Raw genomic sequence first — 20,788 nt, 5'->3', positions numbered from 1 at the left:
GTAGCAAATGTCAAGAATACGATAACTGTAGTCACCACCTTACTGTACATTAGATCACCAGAACTTGTTCATCTGGTGACTGCAAGTTTGTACCCTTCAACCGACATCTTCCCGTTACCTGCACCCCAGCTCCTAGCAACTACCGTTCTGCGCTCTGCTTCTATGAGTTTGACTTTTTTAGATTCCACACAAAAATGAGATCATACAGTATTTGTCTTTCTCTGGCTTATTTCACTCAGCATAATGTCTTCCAGGTTCATCCATGTTGTCGCAGACAGCAGGATTTCCTTCTTTCTCATGGCTGAATAATATTCCATTACATATATGTATATGTATATCACAACTTCTTTATTCATTCATCCATCGATGGACACCAGGTTGTTTCCATATCTTGTGAATAATGCTGCAATGAACGTAGGAATTCAGATATCTCTCTGAGAAATTGATTTCATTTCCTTTGGATATATTCCCAGAAGTGGGATTGTTAGATCATATGGTCGTTCTATTTTTTAATTTTTTGAGGAACCTTTATACTGTTCTCCATAGTGGCTGCACCAATTTACATTCCAAACAATGCACAAGGGTTCCCTTTTCTCCACGTCCTCACCAGCACTTATTACCTCTTGTCTTCTTATAGTACCATCTTAATAGGTGTCAGGTGATAGCTCATTGTGGCTTGATTTGCATTTCCCTGATGATTAGCGGTGTTGAGCTTCTTTGCATATACCCATTGACCATCTGTGTCTTTGGAAAAATGTCTGTGCAGGTCCTATTTTTCAATTGGGATGTATTTATGTATTTGCTGTTGAGTTTTATGAGTTTCTTACATATTTTGGATATAAACCCCTTTCCAGATACATGGTTTGCAAATATTTCCCCCCATTCTGTAGGTTGCCTTTTCATTTTGTTGCTAATCCCCTTTAACCAACACCAAAATCTGACCAGAAGGCCTAACTCATCAGAATGTTACTGAAACTAAACTTATAGAGGAAAGAAGCAAATGATAAGAAAACCAGTTGGTGACAAGGATGTATAAATAAACATAGAACCGTCTAGACAGCACCCTGTGTTCAGTATTCGTTCTTCTCATTCTCAGACAGCTAATCTCTAGTCCTGGAGGGTGATTCCTAAACTCAGAAGGACGAGGCACTAGAAGTCAGACAAAACCTAATTAATCCTGTTCTCTGTGAGGCACACTTTACCAGGACTCCTGTTCTAGAATGTTTTCTGGTAACAAGGTTAAGCCCTGACGAGCTAGAGATCTCGGTGAATCAGAATACACTGATCGGGACCTGCCAGGCGCTTTGCCTACAGCTGGAGCTCAGGAGACGTGTGTTTGCTCCCCTCAGGACCGGGGCTGGGAAAAGATGCACCACAAAGATGCACTAAGCACATCACAGTTTTCTGTCCCCTCTCGGTCGTCTGCCCAACACCCCCGTCCTGCTTCTCTTCCCGTTCCTGCACGAGAAGAGATGTAGGGTGTCAGGAAATGGGCTGACTCATCTGACATCAGATTGAGTCCTTTTTATTTGCCCTTTTGGTTGGCCTCAGTCTCTGATATTGGGAACGACCATGTTATGTTTGTGAAGGTTTTCATTTCACAGAGGACACTTGGACTGCAGTGGACTCTGGTGATTAAGGGTCCGGTGTGAGTGGCTGCCTGATAGCTCTTTGTTTCCCACAATCCTTTGACTAGAAAAAGAAATCAGAGTGTGTTTTAAACATGCTGCCCCGCGAGGGTCAGGGATTCCTTCGCTTTGGGCTGTGTCTCTGGTGGTATGTATTCACACTTTGCTTCAGAGGTAGGTTTTATTTCTGCCTGTTCTCATATTCCCTTTTTAGCTACATGTATTTCCTAGTTTTATTTTCCTCCTTTTCTAGTTGTGCTTGGCTGAGCAGAGATGAGATATGCTATGCATAAATATGTAGAGTGTCGGCACAGGAATTACTCCTCTTATAGCTGCTAATTAATCTATTCATTTTTAGTTGGTTGGCTTAACATGTAAAATGAGATTTTGGGGGGATGGGGTGGGGAGGACAAGGAAACATTGTAAACCATGTTTTATTTTATTTTCCCAATGAAAAATAGGCAAAAATAACAATGGCACAGTTTTCTATCCATCTCCTCTATGGATGTATTCAACTTCTTTACCTGTATTTAATATTTTTTCAAAACTGTGCTTTATTAGCTGATACTAGTCCTCAGTCTATGAACGCTTCCATTTTGTAGGTAATCATCTTCATTTTGGGAAATATGTCCTAAGAGTAAGATCATTCATTTTCAAAGTTAAGGCTTAGAAACGGACAGCTGCTGCTCTGTCCATGTCCACAAAGCCACATTTCCACATGCTGTCACCTTTTCAGGGACTCAAGGAGGGTTTATCTGAAATGTCTCAAAGGAAAAGAGAAACCTCAAAGGAGGAAAATGGGTAACAGGAGGATTTTTAATTATCTGTTTTATGTAGAAATATTTCTATCTTTATTAATTATGATGGCAGACAATGATGTTTTACATCTAAAATTGTTCTTTCCTGCTGAAATCTCAGTGTTTCCAAATGCATCTGTCAAACAACACTTTTTATTTAGTAATATAACAGCTATCCTTTCCTTTGTTTTTGCCTAATGAGTTGTTCAGCCCCTTAAATTTTTTTTCTTTCAGGGTATAAATCCCTTTGGGAAATTTATAGAATAGTATTTCAGGTATCAAATTTGAATTCTATAAGGAAAAATATAGAGGGGGCTTTAGTGAGATGAATTATGTCAAATGAAGGCAAGTAACCTAATTTAATGCATTCTTGGGAATATACAAAGAGACATGTATTACATTATTGTCTAAAATTTAATGACTGAAAGTGCTATTGTTTAAGAACTTTGGGGTTTCTATAAAAAATATTTTAAGTAAATTTTCCTTAGAAACTTTGCACTCTCACACATCTCCAAGAATTGAAATTCAAAGTTGATTTTAAAAAGGAGGAGGGCTTAAGACCTTAATGAAATTACTAGTTCTTTAAGTTTGATTGAAGAAGGTTCCCCAGCTACACACCCTGCTGGTTGTAGAAACAAGAGACCAGTCAGATCACTATTTTGACAAGAAAGGGCGGGACTTTTCTTTAATTACCGGATCAGTAAGATGATGAGTTCTGTTCAGCGACATAACTTTACACTGTGGTGCCATAGAGTTTAGAAGTGCTCTTACCAACATCATTTTGTTTGCTAGCGCACTAGTCCTGAGATGCCGGTATTACTCTTTTCATCTCCGTGGTGAAGGTGAGCAGCCTGGCCAGGAGGGGCAGGTGCAGTGGTGCTGGGGGAAGCTGGTGTCCCGCAGCCGCCTTCCCGGGATGGAAGCCCCTGGAACCTCCCCACCAGCTGGCATCCTTTCTGCTTCTCTAACCCCTCTCTCTGTATGGCGCCGCAGGATGTGCAGGCTGTGCGTCGGAGGAGAGGCTCTTTCACAAACTGTTTGCTTGTTATAACCAGTTCATCAGGCCCGTGGAAAACGTTTCCGACCCGGTCACTGTGCATTTTGAAGTGGCCATCACGCAGCTGGCCGACGTGGTAAGCGCAGGGGGGGCACCACGAGGCCTCGGAGGCCCCAACGCTGAGGGGTCCAAGCAATTCCCACTCACTGCACTGGGTAAATAAAGGGATTTTTGAACACAAACAGACACAAGTCTACAGAGTGCTGCCCTTCAAAGCCGGCCCGTTGGGAGGGATCCACTGTCCCCAGGGTTGCTGTCATTATTCCCCTTAAGGCGATGTTTTTCTGGAAATGCTCTCAGAACCAGTTTATGAAACAAAGAGGCGAAGGGGCATTTGAAGGGGGAATACAAAGGGAGCTAACGTCATTGTGCACCTATTATGCACCAGTGTCTGCACTTAGTGGCTGTCATCTGCATTTTACAGCTGGGGAGAGGAAATCTCAGGTAAGAAACTTTCCCAACGTCAGACAATTACAGATGGTGGCACTGGGGTTCAATCAGCACTGTTCAACCCCAAAGCTCATGCTCTTCTGACTCCGTATAAGAAGAATTGCTTTAAGTCTCCTTTGTTATAGAAGAAAGAGAAAATTCACCTTGTTTCACACAGGGTTCCATCCAGCCCTGAAAAACTGATGGGAATTTGGAGGTCTTAGTTTAACTTATTGCTACCCTGTTTAAGGGGCAAGGAGGACTAGAGTTCTTTCTTTTGAACAATCTTCACACCCTAGATGCTGGGAGAGGAGGTGTGGGACCTGATACCCTAACAGAGGTCAGGGTTCTGGGCTCCAAGGCATGGCAGGGTGCAGGCTGGCCTGAGGCACTGGACCCGGACCAAATTCCAGGAATAGGCAGGCTCAGGACGTAAGGGGTAAGGGACGTCAGGAGCATCTCTGAGACAATGGTGCACAGACTGAGGGAGCAGCCCAGGCCCTGGACGGGGGCCGGTGGGGCCTCCTTCCTCTCAGCTTTGCCTGGAGAAACAGTGGTGGCTCCAGGTGCACCTGGGGGAAGACCTCAGTTATGGATATGAAGTCCGGGCTCACCATGCTTCTCCAGTCCGTGCTTCCCAGCGGACTGGGCTGACCCTGACCTGGTCCTCTAGCTTCTGACCCAAGCTGGAAGTGTGTATAAGCTGATAAATACTGATTTTTAAAAAAAGTAAGCCAGATGTTTTATCTCACTTAGATGGGCCCACTCCTTCCTTTAATAAACATTTATTTAGTACCTATTCTAATCCCGCCTCCCCTCTCCCCTCAAATAGCTTGGCACTGGTTACTGGTCTCCTACCAGGCTGGAAGTCACACTTGGTATGAATAGGGCTGTTATGAATGGAGAACTGGACTGAGTTTCCCCTAAAGTTTGTGATGCAGCATCACTTCAAATCCATGATCTATACACCCTTTCAGGACATTGTTCTGAAGATGGTGGGTGGAGGATTGCTGAATACAGATTTTGGTATTTGCATTTGGCTGCTATCAGAGATTGAAAAACACACACATGCTCTCTCAGCTTATATAAAACAAGTTTATTTCTTTCTTATGTAATAGAAACCTAAAGGTTAACAGCCCAGGTTAATACCAGGTGGCTTTGTGGTAGTGGTTGCATCACGGTGTTTGGTTGCCCAGGTTGTGCACTGCACAACTCCTGAGGATGTTAATCACATGAGCTATGATGCTAAAAGCATAAACTGTGACAGGGACCAAGGTTCCTTCTATCTTTCTATGTCACCATCCTTAGCATGTGATTTCTTCCCTCAGTGTTGCCTTGTGGTCCAGGATAACTGCTGATTTTCACTCATCATATTCACATTCTTGGCAAGAAGCAGGAGGAAGAGAGAAAGGGGCACATACCAGACATCTGTGACTTCCTTAAGGAGTTTTATTAGAAGTCCTACTGACAGCTTCTGCTTCCTAGCTCATTGACCACCCCTAGCTGCAAGAGAGTCTTGAGAAATGTAGTTTTTTAATTGAAGTTTTATTTATTGAAATAATCATAGATTCACTTGCAGTAAGAAATAATAGAGCCCTTGTATACTTTTTTGACCAATGGCAACAACTACTGTCTCTTTCATTTCTAAAATTTTCTCGTTTCAAGAAAGCTATACATAAATGGAATCACACAGTATGTAACCTTGTAGACTGGCTTTTCCACTCAGCATATCAGTAGTTCATTTCTTCTTTTTTTTCTTCCAGTTTTATTGAGATATATTTGACATACAACACTGTATAAGTAAGGTGTGCAGAATAGTGATTTGACTTACATACATCATGCAGTGGTTGCCGCAATAAGTTTGGTGAGTCATTTCTTCTTATTGTGAGTAGTATGCCATGGTATTGATGGAGCACACTTTGATTGACCTTCCACTGGTTGAAGAACATTTGGGCTGATTCCAGTTTTAGTCTTTTACAAATAAAGCTGCTATGAACATTTGCGTACAGGTTTTTGGGTGAACATTAATCGTTATTTCTCTGGGATAAATGCCCAGGGGTGCAATTCCTGGGTCATGTGGTAGTTGTGTGTTAGTTTTAAAAGAAACTGCCAAAATGCTTTCCAGAATGGCTGTACCCTTTTACATTCCTACCAGCAATATGTGAGTGATCCAGTTTATCTACAGCTTTGCCAGTATTTGGTATTGTCACTGTTTTTTATTTGAGTTATATTAGGTATGAAACGATATCTCATTGTGGTTTTAATTTGCATTTCCCTAATGATTATTGATATAAAACCTCTTTTCATGTGCTTATTTGCAATCTGCATATCCTCTAAGGTGAAATGTTTGCTCTCGTCCTTAAGCCCATTTTCTAATTGGATTGTTTGTTTTTACTATTTAGTGTTGAGAGTTCTGGCTATATTCTAGATAAAACTGCTTTGCCAGTTTTGTGGTTTGCAAATATTTTATCCCAGTTTGTAGCTTATCTTTTCTTCCTCTTCACATGGGCTTTCACATGAAGTTTTTAATTTTGATGCGGTCCAATTTATCAATTTTTCCTTTTATATGTCGTGCTTTTGGCATCAAGCCTAGTAATTCTTTGCCTTATCCCAGATCCTAGAGGTTTTCTCCTATGTTTTTCTAAAGGTTTTATTTATGTCTTATGTTTAAGACTATGATCCATTTTGAGTTAATTTTTATATAAGATATGAGACCTAGATTTTTGTTTTTTAGACCTGTGGGTGTTCAATTGCTCCAGCACTATTTGTTGAAAAGGCAATCCTTTTCCCACTGAATTGGTTTTGCACCTTTGTGAAAAATCAGTTGAACATATTTGTGTGGGTCTATTTCTAGGTCCTCTATGCTGTTTCATTGATCAGTGTGACTATCCCTCCACCAACACTGCACTATCTTGATGACTGTAGCTGTAGAGTAAGACTTAATATTGGCTACAGTGATTCCTGCCTCTTTGTTCTTCTTTGTCAAGATCGTCTTAGCTATTCTGAGGCCTATGCCTAGAATAAGCTGCCTATGTCCACAAAAAGCCTTGCCCTGATTTTGATAGGAACTGCATTAAACCTGCAGATCAGTTTGGGGAGAAGTGACGTCTTTACTCTGTTGAGTCTTCCAGCCCATGAATGCGGGGCGTTTCTCCATTTATTTAGCTTTTCTTCCTTCAGGATTTTGTGATTTTCAGTATACAGATCCCATTTGTATTGTTATGTGTATATGTAAGTATTTTGTTTTATCTGAGGGTGACTGAAAATAGTACTATGCTTTTAATTTTGGTTTCTCCATGCTCATTGTTAGTATATAGAATTCTAAGACTTTTGTGTATTGATCTTGTATCCTGAGATCTTGCTGAACTCACTTAGTTTCAGCATTTTTATAGATTCCATGGGATTTTCTTCGTAGGCAACCTTATAATCTGCAAATAGAGATAGTTTTGTTTCTTCCTTTCCAGTCTATGCCTTTTCCCCCTTTTTCTTGCTTCATTGCAGTGGCTAGAACTTCCAGTACTATGCTGAATAAGAGTGGTGACAACAGACATCCTTGACCTGTTCCCAATCTTAAGGAAAAAGCATTCAGTCTTTCACCATTTGGTATAAAGTTAGGTGTAGATGTTTTGTAGATGCTCTTATCAAGTTGAGGAAATTTCCCTTTATTCCTAGTTTCACAGAGTTTTTAATAATGAATTGATGTTGAGTTTTGTCAAAAGCTTTTTCTCCATCAATTGATATGATCACATGGTTTTTCTTCTTTAGTTTGTTGATATGGTAAATTACATTGATTAATTTTTGAATGTTAAACCAGCCTTGCATCCTGCTTAGTCATGTGTATAACTTTTCATACATTGTTGGATTCAGTTTGCTAATATTTTGTTAATGATTTTTGCATCTAAGTTCATGAGAGATATTGATCTGTAATTTTCTTTTTTCCTAATGTCTTTGTTTGGGTTTGTGTCAGGATAATATTAGCTTCACAAAAGGGATTTGGAGTTGTTTCCTCCTCTTCTATTTTCTGGAAGAGATTGTGGAAAGTTGGTATTGATTTTTCTTTACATATTTGGTAGAATTCTTCAGGGAAACCTACTGGGCCTGGAGATTTCTTTTCCAGGAGCTTTTAAATTATAAACTCAATTCTTAAATGACTATAGGGTAGTCAGACTGTCTATTTATATCACTTTTCAGATTCTTTTCCCTTGTTGTTTATTACAAAATATTAAGTATATTTCCCTGTGCTATACAGTAGGTCCTTGTTAGTTTGTGGTTTTTGAGGAATGGGCTCATTTCTTTTACGTTGCCAAATTTATGATAAAATTGAAGTTGCTCATGGTATTATCTAACTTTTTAATGGCTATAGGTTCTGTAGTGATAGCTCCTGTTTCATTCCTGATATTGGTGATTTGTGTCTTCTCTCTTTTTATTTTTGTCAGTCTTGCTAAAGTTTTATCAATTTTGTTGTTTTTCCCCCAAAGAATCAGTTTTTTGTTTCATTGATATTCTTTCTTGTTTTCCTTTTCAACTTTATTGATTTCTGTTTTATCTTTATTTTTCCTTCCTTGTACTTGCTTTGGGTTTATTTTGTGCTTATTTTTCTAATTTCTTGAGGTAGAAACTTGTGTTATTGACTTGAGACTTTTTCTCATTTCTAATATAAGCATTTAGCTATAAATTTTCTTATCAGCACTTTTTTTAGCTATGTCCCTCATATTTTGATATATTGTGTTTTTGTTCCCATTCAGCTCTATGTGTTTTAAAGAATTTCCTTGAGACATTCTCTTTGACCCATGGATTATTTAGAAGTTTAGTTTCCATGGGTTTAGAGATTTTCCTGTTGTCTTTTGGTTATTGATTTCTAGTTTGATTCCATTATGGTCAGAAACACACTATGATTCCAATTCTTTTAAATTTGTTGAGGTTTGTTTTATGGCCTATGATAAGGATATGCTCTGTGTTGGTTAATATTATATGCATGCTTGAAAAAATGTGTATTCTGGTGTTTTTGAGTGGAGTATCTATATATGTCAATTAAATCCTGTTGGTTGATTATGTTGTTCAGATTTTCCCTATTTTTGCTAATTTCTGTTGAGTTTACTGAGTTCTATTCGTTTCTGAGAGAGAGATATTGAAGTCTCTAACTGTAATTGGGGATTTGTCTGTTTCTTCTTTCAGCTCTATCAGTTTTTGTTCCATATAATTTGAGACTCTGCTGTTTAGTGCATATATGGTCAGGATCATTGTGTCTTCCTGGTGGATTGATCCTTCTTTCATTATGTAATGTCCCTCTTTGTCTTTAGTAATTTTTTTCCTCTGCATCTACTTTGTCCAGTATTAATATAGCAATTCTTATTAGTGTATTAGAGTCTACTTGTCCTCATGTGGGGCACCAGAAGTTCCTGTGGGCCATATTCATTGTTGTCACTGAGCCATGGTGAGGTCTGGGAGTGACTGTGATGCAGTACAGCCCAGATGCACAATTACCAACTCCCTTCTAGAAGACTATAGGCCGTCTGCTGCTGTTTGAGCCTCAGGCTTGGCCTTAGAGCACCAGAGAGCTCTACATGGAAGGGTGTTTGCTGCTGCATAGAATGAACTTGGCCACAAAGTTTAATGAGTGGATGATCTTCAGAGTAAGTGTATCTCCACTGTCCACCTCATGGGGCCAGGACAAAGCCCCTGCCCAGCGTTTTTGATGGCCTGGCATATCTGACATGACAGACCTGAAGGCTCTCAAAATGTAGGCCGCCTGGCCTTTCTGGTCTCAGTCTCTGAGTCTGTTGCTGCTGCTCCAGAATCTAGTCCATTTGAAATTGTAACTCCAATCCTTTCACTGAACCACGTGTCAACTAATTTATTTTCCCAAGAAGGAGACGCAGGGTGATGGTCCCAGGAATGTGGGGTGGTACTGTGGGTCTCTGGCCTCCTTCAGCTGGGCTGTCTGATAGCAGTTCCCATGGCCATAGGTGCGGTCTGGCATTGGATGGAGAATGGGACTTTCCAGACCCGGTCCTGACCCATAAACTTGGCTGACACCTCTGAGGGCGTCCATCCACCATGAAGCAGGTCCACACCACATGGAGCTTCACCAGCCTGCGGAAGTATCGATGGGGAGACAGGAATACTGTCGGGATGATATCGCCAACTGATTTTAATTCTCAGAATACAGCGTTCTAGTTCACAGTGTGCACTAGTTCTCTAACCAGCGTATTAGTGGACAGAGAGGAAGCAGTCGCTGGAAGACGCTTATGACTGTTCCCTCCGAGACATTGCTGGACTGCTAGAGCTAGTCCATTCCTGACTGACAGCCAATGGATTTACTGACATGGCCCCTGCTCGAATCTGCTGGGCACAAGGTATGAGCAGAAGACACTGTCCTTAGACTTGGGTAATTGTAAAGTCATGAGTAAGTAATAGTGCATTTCTTTGCTTGCCCTGACCAACAGAAAACCATGAATGTAACTCCTTTTGTTGACCTTTTAAAACCCTGGGGCTTATCATGACTTGACACAAATGCCTTTGAAGGAAGAAGCTGGTGAGGTCTCCAGGTAGCGTTTTCTGGGGGGCATGGAGAACTGCAGAGCAGCAAACCAGAGTGGGCTGGTGTCCAGCCCTGGCCACAGCTTCCTCAGCCAGTGTGAGGTGTTTACTCTCGAATGTGCTCATGTGTCTGGGGAAACAAGGTTGGTAAGTTTTGGGAACCCACTGCCGCCACTGGGTGACCATCAATAGCCTCCAAGTGTTGCGCTGTGAGACTGCTGAAGGTTCTGGATGTGTCTTCAGTAGCTGCTCCACTGAGAGGTAATAGCTGATTAGGAACACATTGTATTTGGGATGTCATCCTGGAACGCTTTTATTCAAGAGACCCATGACTCTTTGCAGGTCATTTAGGTACCTGCTTAAACCACCTCCTCAGACAAGCCTTCCTGGATCATCCTGCCTAAAAGAGACATGTGTGCGTGTGTGTGCAGACACACACACACCACACTCAGTCCCTCTTTATTTTCTTTCATTGGACTTATCACTATCTTACATTATACGATGTATCTATTATTGATTTTCTGTCTCCCCAGCTAATAGCTTAGGCACGTGTAGGTAGGGATATTTTCCATCCTGATTACTTCTGTAGCCCCAGCATTTATAGAGCGCACAGTAGGTACTCAATTAATACTTGTTAATGAATGACTGAAGCAATCGGCAGTGGTTTGGGTGGGAGCAGTGCTCTGGGGAGTGGCAGGTTCCAGCTGGCAAACTCCATGTTGAGCTGAGGCTGACACCTTGAGGGGCAGTGGGGCTCAGGCCTCAGAACCTAGAGGGGGCTGGGGCACAGCTGAGGAAGAAGATGGCAAAAACAATGATACCCATCACCATCTGCAGGACTTCCCCTCCCTCCCTCCCACTCTCTCTTCTCTCCCTTCTTTCCTTTTATGGGATCAGAAATCTTTATAGGCTGCAGTGGTCAGCAAGGCTTCACAGAAGTGGGACTTCAATCAGATTTGAAAGACAGTCATAAAGCCACATTTCAAAGTCAACAGGGTTGGGACCAGTGTGGAAATATTGTATTTTTGGCTTTTTATAAGTTGCCTTTTCAGTCTTCTTTTTTTCCCTCCGTTAGCATGAATAACTCAGATTGGCTCTTTTTAGTTGTAATTTTTGCTCTAAGATTCACTTCTATTAGCAAGTACATTTGAGGCTAAAAAATATTGTTTCTTCTTCCCAGGATGAAGTAAACCAGATCATGGGAACCAATCTGTGGCTACGTCATGTATGTGTCTACGTCACACGTTCTTCTCTTGGAATTGTGTCACACTCGTGTGTCAGTTTAACAACGTCCAATGGATAAAATCCACTAGCATTCCCTCTTTGCATCTCCACCTTATGATAGAGCATAAAATATTAACTAGCTCCAAAGCCCAAAGTTCAATCTGGTAACGGCTGGCTGGGTGCAAGCTTCACGGTGCAGAACTGAGTGACAGAGTTCTCTCTGACTGTCCTTCAGTGGTTTCTGCTCTCAAGTCTCCTATTTTTGTCTGAGTCTCGAGCTCCAGAGCCAGATGCTTGCCCACTCTTTGATCCTGCTCTGGGTTAGATCCCACCGTCTGGTTTTATCAGTCAGACCATCTTGTTCTTCCTTCCTGTCTCAATCTTCTATGCAGATTTTGTAACAAACCCATCATCATACACTTGAATTATCTGTTTAATATTAGCAATGGATTGTTACTAGAGATCGAGCACAGTCCATGGAATATGGAAGCTGAGCCTATAAACTTGGCTAGCTAATTAATAATCAACAGATACTTATCTAATATCTATATTTGCCCAAAATCAGCTCAGCTACCTTGTTCCCCATGGATTTAATCTTCCAACTTTTGGTAGGAAACCAACTCTTTAAATAAGAAATTTTTCAAAAAGTGGTTGAACCAACATAGAATTAACATTGGAAGAAAGTCAAGAATTTTTTAAAACTGACTTCTATTCCCTTTAGATCTGGAATGATAATAAATTGCGCTGGGACCCAGTGGAATATGATGGCATTGAGACTCTTCGTGTTCCTGCGGAGAAGATCTGGAAGCCTGACATTGTTCTCTACAACAAGTATGGGCATCTGACTGCCAGTCTCTTTCCAAAGTTGCCTTTGGTACAGGCTGACCCAAAGCACAGGGGGTGTCACTAATGGTGTTTGATTTACTTTTCAGTGCTGTCGGCGACTTCCAAGTCAAAGGCAAGACAAAAGCTCTTCTTAAATACGATGGCATGATAGCCTGGACTCCACCAGCTATTTTTAAGAGTTCCTGTCCTATGGATATCACTTTTTTCCCTTTCGATCATCAAAATTGTTCCCTGAAATTTGGTTCCTGGACCTATGACAAAGCTGAAATTGATCTTCTTATCATTGGCTCTAAAGTGGACATGAATGATTTTTGGGAAAACAGTGAATGGGAAATTGTCGATGTTTCTGGCTACAAGCATGACATAAAATACAACTGTTGTGAAGAGATATACACAGACATAACCTATTCTTTTTACATTAGAAGATTGCCGATGATTTACACCATTAATCTGATCATCCCCTGTCTCTTTATTTCATTCCTAACTGTGTTGGTTTTCTACCTTCCTTCTGACTGTGGTGAAAAAGTGACGCTCTGCATTTCAGTTCTGCTTTCCCTGACAGTGTTTTTGCTGGTGATCACAGAAACCATCCCATCCACGTCTCTCGTGATCCCCTTGGTGGGCAAGTACCTGCTGTTCACCATGATCTTCGTCACCTTGTCCATCGTGGTGACAGTGTTTGTGTTGAACACCCACTATCGCACCCCGACTACACACACCATGCCCACGTGGGTGAAGGCAGTCTTCCTCTGGCTGTTACCCCAGATCCTGATGATGAGGAGGCCTCTGGACAAGAGGAAGGGGACAAGATACGACAAAAACCCCAAAGGCTTCTCTGGTAGGCCTGCCAAAGTCAAGTTCGATCATCGCAGAGAGCCCAAACTTCTTAAAGAATGCTGCCACTGTCGTAAGTCCGGTGAGATCGCCACCAGCAAGAGACGATTAAGTCATCAACCTTTACAATGGATGACTGAAAATTTGGAGCCCTCACCTGAAGTCGAAGATGTAATTGATAGTGTTCAATTCATAGCAGAAAACATGAAGAACCAAAATGAAACGAGGTAAATGTATGCCTCTTCTAGCCTGTTCACCCGCAGCAGGCCTGGGGGCCCTGCATAGACATGTCAGATCTTCAGTGTGAGTTCTGTTTGCAAGACGGTCAGGGAGTGGTGCCCTAAGATCCAGCCCTGTGATGATGCAGTTATGGGTGAACTGCCCTGGGGAGGGGGTGGGGTAAGGTGTAGCCTCAGAGCAAATCTCTGCCTCCAGAAATGTCAACTCAAGTAAAATCTGGTTAAAATAAACACTCAGGGCAACCTTGGTTTATTAAACTGAGAGCCCCTGCATAAGGAAGGGTGGGAGAGGGAAAAGCCGGCTGAGGGGCAGGAGGAAAGCCTGCAGGGCCGCTCACAGTCTGGGAGCCTGGGAGGAAGGTGGCGTGAGCCTCCGGCAGCTCCAATCCCACTTACTCCACTTGACGGGGATCCAGGTGCTGATTGAATGAACCTCAGGGATATTTTTAGCATCAACACAGTCTGCTTCTGCGGCCCAGAGCCTAACTATAGCAGCTCGGACCTCCCCATCCTCCAGAGAGAGAGAGCTCAAGAACTTTATGCCAATTTTCCATACCATCAGGATGACTAGCTGGGGGCCTCTGAAAACTCCTGCCACCAGGGGTCCGGGTCTGACCTGATGGCAGTAGCCATCATCCTTATCTCCTAATGAAGGGACATGGCAGACCTGAAGTCCACCCATTGGTGCTGAGGCGGACACGGGCTGCATGTCACACAGGCCGGGGAGGGGGTGCATCAGGGGCAGGTGAGCCTAGGACTCCCCTCTGTGGTGACAACTTCGTCAAACTAGGGGACAGTTGCTTCTGACTTGATCACCACCAGGTAGGGCTCTTGGAGGTCGGGGACAGGAAGGACGTGAGAGATGTAATGAACTCTCCCTGACCAGCGTGATCCCTAATTCTAGAGGGCCACCTATGCCTGATGGGGGGCCCATCACATCGCACGTCCTACAACCCCCGCCTCAAACCCATTTCCCAGACTTGCCAAGGAGTCAGAATGTCCCGTGGTGCCCATGACAAGGGTGGATGAGAAGTGTCACCTGCTCTATCAGTAAACGAAGGATGTTGCGCCCATCAAGCCATCAACCACTGCAGTCATCCCCAACTGTGCACCCTGAGCGGATTCAGGGTGGAGAAAAGAAGGATGCTGGCCCTAGATAGCTAAGTTGCATATCAAAGGAATGATTTCCATGAACCCAGACTCTTGCATCTTCCCATACATAGAAAAGCACTAAATTCCTTAACTTGAGATGTCTGGTTTTCTTTAATTAACAGTAATCTTTTTTTTTAAAGTTTTTTAAATTGAAGTATAGTTGATTTACAATGTTGTACTAATTTTCTGCTGCCTAGCAAAGTGACTCAGTTATACACATATATACATTGTTTTTTGGTATTCTTTTCCATTATGGTTTATCTCAGGAGATTGGATAGGGAGGAACCATGATATGTAGGAGGTTTTGCAACAAAAACCAGGTGGTTGGAACATCAAAGGATTACTGTTCCTGTCAAATGCAACAAAATGCTCTGCAACAGTAATCTTTCGATGTTCTGGCTACCTGGTCTTTGTTGCAAAACGCCCTCTATGCCCTGACTTTTCCCTTACCTCTTCAGGGCAGTCCCTCAGAGCGACCTGAGAGGCTGCCTCCCGGGCTTGAATTCCTCAGAAAATCCACTGAATAAAACATAATTCTCAACTGTTAGGTTGTGCTTTTTTTTTTCAGTCAACGCAAAAGTGGAGCTCTCCGAGCAGCTCCTTCTGGGGCGCTGTCTGCAGTCAGGGGAGGTCCTGTGCGCCCACATAAGCCTGCTCACCCCGCAGCCCGCTGTCCCAGGACTGATGGGGCGCACGCACCCACCCTCTGCAGACAAACGGAAGTTCTCTGTGTGCTACAGAGGAGACACGGGTTAACCAGAATCACAGGGATATTTGCTTTAAAATCGCCAGGAAATCTTCTGTGAAAAGGAAGCAGCTTATTTATGAGACAAAGCTTATCTCCCATGGTTTTGATTTTTTTTACAGCTGCTTGACTTTTGTCTTTCAGGTGCAGGACGACTGGAAATACGTGGCCATGGTGGTGGACAGGCTGTTCCTGTGGGTGTTTATGACCGTCTGCGTGTTTGGAACTGCGGGGCTGTTTCTCCAGCCACTCCTGCGGAACACAGGACATTCGTAAGATGGATTTTCCCTTTAGCTTCAGAAACTTACAAGACACTGTGTTTGTTCCATGTTTCCCCCACCACAAGGAAAGGGATAGAAAGCTTCGCACCAAGTCCCCATCTAGATGGGAAAAGAGGACTTTATTGCCAATCAGGAGCCTGGATGCCCTCCCTTGCGGCACAGAGGAGCACTTTATGATCCCAGTGTCTGGGGTCTGACACTGGAGCCCAGAGCTGGCAGCGCCTGCAGGCTTCTCTTGTCTGTACACGTTTGGCTTCCGGGGCCGTGACCCACCCACAGAACAGCAAACCGTGGGATCAAAGTCAAGCCACGCTAAGAGGTTCTTTTGCTTCTCCAGTTTATGGGCTTCTCAGTATAATGACACCTGCCAGACGTGAAACTCTGGACCTTGGACTTGCTGACCTCTGCAGCACCGGTGAACTTGTGTATGCTTGCTTTCTCCTGCACAGCTCTGTGATGTAGAGCACACACTGCAGCATTGTTTGATACATTATTTGGTAAAAAAGTATCAGCAGGTAGTCAGTCTAACCAACAGGCTGTATTTACTCCCCTTTTAAAAAATCTTATTGAAGTGTAGTTGATTTACAATGTTGTGTTAATTTCTGCTGTACAGCCAAGCGACTTAGTTATACATATATAGGCATTCTTCTTCATATTCTTTCCATTTTGGTTTATCACAGGATACTGAATATAGTTCCCTGTGCCGCACAGTAGGACCTTGTTGTTTATCCATCTTATATATACTAGTTTGCATCTGCTAACCCCAAACTCCCGGTCCTTCCCTCCCCCACCCCCCGTATTTAATTATCATTCATCTGGCAAGAGACTTGAGTGGTGACATTGCCACAGTCCCAGAAATAGGTTCTGTCCATGCACTTGGAGCTTTGTAGGAAAAGTCATAAACACAGAGATCTCCAGGACCAGGTATCACGTGGGGAATGTAACCAGAGCAACGAAAATAAAGCATGACGTGGTCTGGCCGGAGAGACCTGAAGCAACCTTTGCCGTGGGTCCAAAAGGTGTCTCTTCTCATCAGCAGTTTCCATTTGCTCTTTGTAACTAAGACTGAAAAGAAAAGTGTTTCTTCTGTAGGAAATGGTGATCTTGTACCTTTTAGAGCAATTCCCTTTCTGAGAGGGAGAACCTTGGGTATTCTGTTTTATTCTACCCTCGTTTATTATCTTCTTATTTTTTGTATACACTTATTATAACAGTTTTAAAGATGCATTTTAAAGTAGAAAAAAAAATCTACCCTAACACAGGAACTAATTTCATTTTGCCTTTTCCGTTCTAGTCCTTGTCTAAATGCACACATAATCTGACACCTCAGTTTTACCTTTCGGTTTTGTATTTTGCTATTTTCTCAATATCATGCCAGCAGCATTTCTCCGAGATGTTACGCAGTCTTGAAGTATAATTTTTGTGGTTGCATAACCTCCATTGTGTTGATACCCTACAACTTCTATTACTGATACTGACCAAGGTTCTTGACCTTCCCTTAATCAATAGAAATTGACAAGAGGCCAGACAAGAAACTCAGGCAAGGCTTTATTGGGGCTCCTGAGGCGGCAGGAGCGAAAGGAAAGAAAACAAGTAACAGCTTCCCTTGCTCACTCACCGAGGGGGGCGAGCTAGTTCCTTACATGGGGTGGGGGTAGGGGTGTGTCCAGGGGTCGGGCCGGAGAGGGGCTTAGGTGGTCCGCCCACCCCTTAGTTGGGGTTGTGTGCAGGGGGGCATACGCAGTACCCTGCTTTTGCTCCCAACTCATCGGAAGTGACAGCTGGGTTTTTTTTTTTGGACTTTTTGTATCTTCTTGTCCATAATTTGCCACAACTGCACATATACGCAGCTATTTTTACTCCCTTATAGTTTCTTTGTATTTTTTTGCTCAAGGAGACGTTTGTCCAGGTGCAAGCCCTGCAGCAAAGGGTCCCAGGTCCCCGATCCCAACCTGTCTCATTACCATGTGCTAGTTCTTCCTTGTCTACCTCATCCCGGAGCTTAAGGCCGGTTGTAGTACCCCAGGCACAAGTCACTCTGTTTTAAAGTATTTTTACTCTCTTCATGTCATGTAATTGTAGCACCTCTATTTTATCTGTCTTTACAGAGGGTTGCTTGTTTCTTGATACTTTTTTTTTTTTTCTATTAAGCCAAATCACTATTTCAAGTCACTGTTTAAAAGTTTTCATGGTGGTACATACACATAACAAAATGTACCATCGTAACCCTTTTTAAGTGTACGGTTCAGTGGTATTAAGTACATTCGCATTGTTGTACAATCATCAGCACCATCCATCCCCCGAACTCTTTTCGTCTTGCAAAACTGAAACTCTGAACCCATTAAGCAATAACTTTTTAATTTTTTTGAGGGACTGTCACACTGTTCCCCACCGCAGCTGCACCATTTTACATCCTCATGACAGCGAGCAGGGTTTCATCTTCTCCACACCCTCATCAGCACGTGTTAGCTTTTTGATGGTGGCCATCCTAATGGGTGTAAGGTAATATCTTGTGGTTTTGATTTGCTTTTCCCTAACGATGAGTGAGGGTGAGCATCTTTTCATGCACTTATTGGCCACTTGTATATCTTCTTTGGAGAAATGTGTATTCAAGTCCTTTGCCCTTTTTAAGATTGGGTTATTTGTTTTCTTGTTGTTGCGTTGTAGGCATTCTATATATACTGGATATTAACCCCTTATCAGATATAAAAAGAAGACTTTTAAGACCTGCAAAACAGGAAGATGAGAGGAAAGTGCTCCCAGCCAGGGGCGGGAAGCCAGGATCCTGACTTCTTAGCATATTCTTCTGTGCATGAATGGACATCAGCCCTCCCAGCCCAGCTTTCCAGAAGTTGCTTGGTGATCCTCAGGGGCAGTGACAAACTAGCAACATACATTTTAAAGAAATAAGCATTTGAATAAAAGGGGCATCACAGCGTGGAGATGTCTTTGTGTATCAGGTCTGTAGAATCAATGACTATGAGAGATGGAATGGAACTCATAGATTATGTAGCGCAACTCTTTTTTTAATCTCAAGAGGCAGAGCGGCTTGCCCGTGATCACGTAGCTAACAAATTCAACTCTGAAACCCACATCTCCTCACTCTTAAACCATTTCCCTGCCCCTGGATAATTTAGTCTCTCTCATGAGAAGGGAATCGAAAAAGACAGAAGATCAACTGATTTGGCCCATCTCCTCCCTTCCCATCCCCATGTCCTCCCAAAGGCCAGGGAAAGCACCTTTCACTGTCAGTAATCAGAAAGAAAAAAAGCTTAGAAATGTAAACCAGGTTAGAGAGATGAAGCAGCAAATGCTCTCTTAGTTTAGGAAAGTCAGGACTATTAGTGTCAAAGTTTATTTTAGCGGGGGTAGGGGATACAAATAACTTTTGTGGGCTATATGTGAGTCTTCAGAACGAGATCAGTCATTGCTGAGTTGAACTGCAGACATTCTTGGGAATATAAGTCCCAGGTCAGAGTGGAAGCATTTTTCTCCCTCACTGCCCCAAGCAGGAACACCTGCTTCCCTTGGCTGAGGCAGCAGAGCGGGGGCAGAGGAGAAAAGCTGGACGTTAGCAGATGCTGAAGCGTAAAGAGACTGACCAAAGAGGGGCCCATCATGCAGGGTCTGCTCTCTGCAGAGAGGCTGATTTGCCCCCCACTGGGCCCCGGGCCCTTGCCATCATGCTGAATGTGGGCCTGGGTGCTTGATCTTCTGATTTTTCAAGATACACTGAAATCCAGCTTTTTATACAGAATCTCCTAGTTTTAAAACGTGGCAACTAAATTAAGAAGCAAAAACAGTCTCGGTGTCAGCTAAACAAAAAAACCTGCCTGCAGGGCTGTGAGTTGGCAGCTTTTGGCTAAACAAACCAGGGCTTGATTGCTTCTGTCCGGCAAGGTCAGGCAGGAGGGGCAGACTCAGGGGCAGGGAAGTGCTGGGGTCGGGGTGGGGAGGAGGTGGACCCCGGGACCACGGAGCTCCATCTGAGGGCCTAGAGAGGTCTACGCGGGCTGTCCCACTGGCCCCAACCTCCCCCGAGGCCTAGGATGTGCCTCTTGGGTGTAGTGAGGGGACAGCGAGATGAGAACAGGGGCCTCTCCCCTAGCCCATCCCCACTTTTGACTTGGGAACTATAATCTGAACTTTTTAGCAGCAGCAGCAATTTTCAGCCAGAGCTGCTATTGTACCCCTTACACACACACACACACACACACACACAATTTCCAGCTGGTGTTTGGAAACGTCTAAAAGGGTATTTTGGGTTGTCACAATGAATGACTGGGGTGCTTTGTCACTTAGGGTCTGGGGCTAGGGATGTAAGCCTCCTGCAGTGTGAGGGGCAGGTCAGTGTAGAATTGTCCCAAACAAGATACCCATAACTCGCAAAGGAAAGTCTGAGCCTCTCACGGGTGGTCAGTTTGGAGCGCAGGCCTGTGAAGACCCTCACTCTGTGGGCTGCTTGAGGCAGCCACACACCACACCCAGCACGCACTCCACACCCTCTGCACACACCACACACCACACACATTACACACACACCACACACACCACACACCACACTCATTACACACACACCACACACACCACACACCACACACATTACACACACACCACCCACACCATACACCACACACATTACACACACACCACATACACCAAGCCCCCACCCACGCCACACGTATCCCACCCACCACACACCCCACACGCCGCACCCTCACTGGGTCCTTGGTGCAGAAGCACCCATCCTCCTGGAGAAACAGTAAGGCTCCTCCCCCACTGTGTTCTCCCCTGAGGACAGCGTTCTGCAGGTGGAGGGGACCTGCATCTGTAAACCTGGGTGTTGATAGTGCTTTCCACACAGCGCTGCTTGGAAGGTCGCCTGAGTCAATCTTCACGACGTGTACTCTTCCTTCTGACCTCCCTGTGGATCCTGCACTCTTCTGGCCTGGCGGAGATCACCCCTGAGTGTTCGGGGGCACCTCTAATCCTGCAGCAGGCCAGGCTGCTCTGCCC

At 43.6% G+C, this 20,788-nt stretch overlaps 1 protein-coding gene across 1 annotated transcript; it reads left to right on the top strand.

The window, feature by feature from the left end:
- Positions 1–1,443: 1,443 nt before the first annotated feature.
- On the top strand, positions 1,444–19,780 carry LOC309651557 (neuronal acetylcholine receptor subunit alpha-6-like). The gene is made up of 5 exons (XM_082444407.1): positions 1,444–1,802; positions 3,419–3,558; positions 12,397–12,506; positions 12,608–13,582; positions 15,614–19,780. The coding sequence occupies exons 1-5, from the start codon at positions 1,724–1,726 to the stop codon at positions 15,765–15,767; spliced, it is 1,458 nt and encodes a 485-aa protein (XP_082300533.1). The 5' UTR covers positions 1,444–1,723; the 3' UTR covers positions 15,768–19,780.
- Positions 19,781–20,788: the final 1,008 nt, after the last annotated feature.

Source organism: Balaenoptera physalus, assembly GCF_965194825.1.
Source record: "Balaenoptera physalus genome assembly, chromosome: 21".
Lineage (NCBI taxonomy): Eukaryota > Metazoa > Chordata > Mammalia > Artiodactyla > Balaenopteridae > Balaenoptera > Balaenoptera physalus.
This window is presented reverse-complemented; position numbering and strand designations above follow the sequence as displayed.

Excerpts from the sequence above, each read along its gene's own strand:
- LOC309651557 (XM_082444407.1), top strand. The coding sequence starts at position 1,724 with ATGCTGCCCCGCGAGGGTCAGGGATTCCTTCGCTTTGGGCTGTGTCTC. Across the intron at positions 1,803-3,418 it reads ATTCACACTTTGCTTCAGAG|GATGTGCAGGCTGTGCGTCG; the intron begins GTAGGTTTTATT and ends ATGGCGCCGCAG. Across the intron at positions 3,559-12,396 it reads TCACGCAGCTGGCCGACGTG|ATCTGGAATGATAATAAATT; the intron begins GTAAGCGCAGGG and ends TATTCCCTTTAG.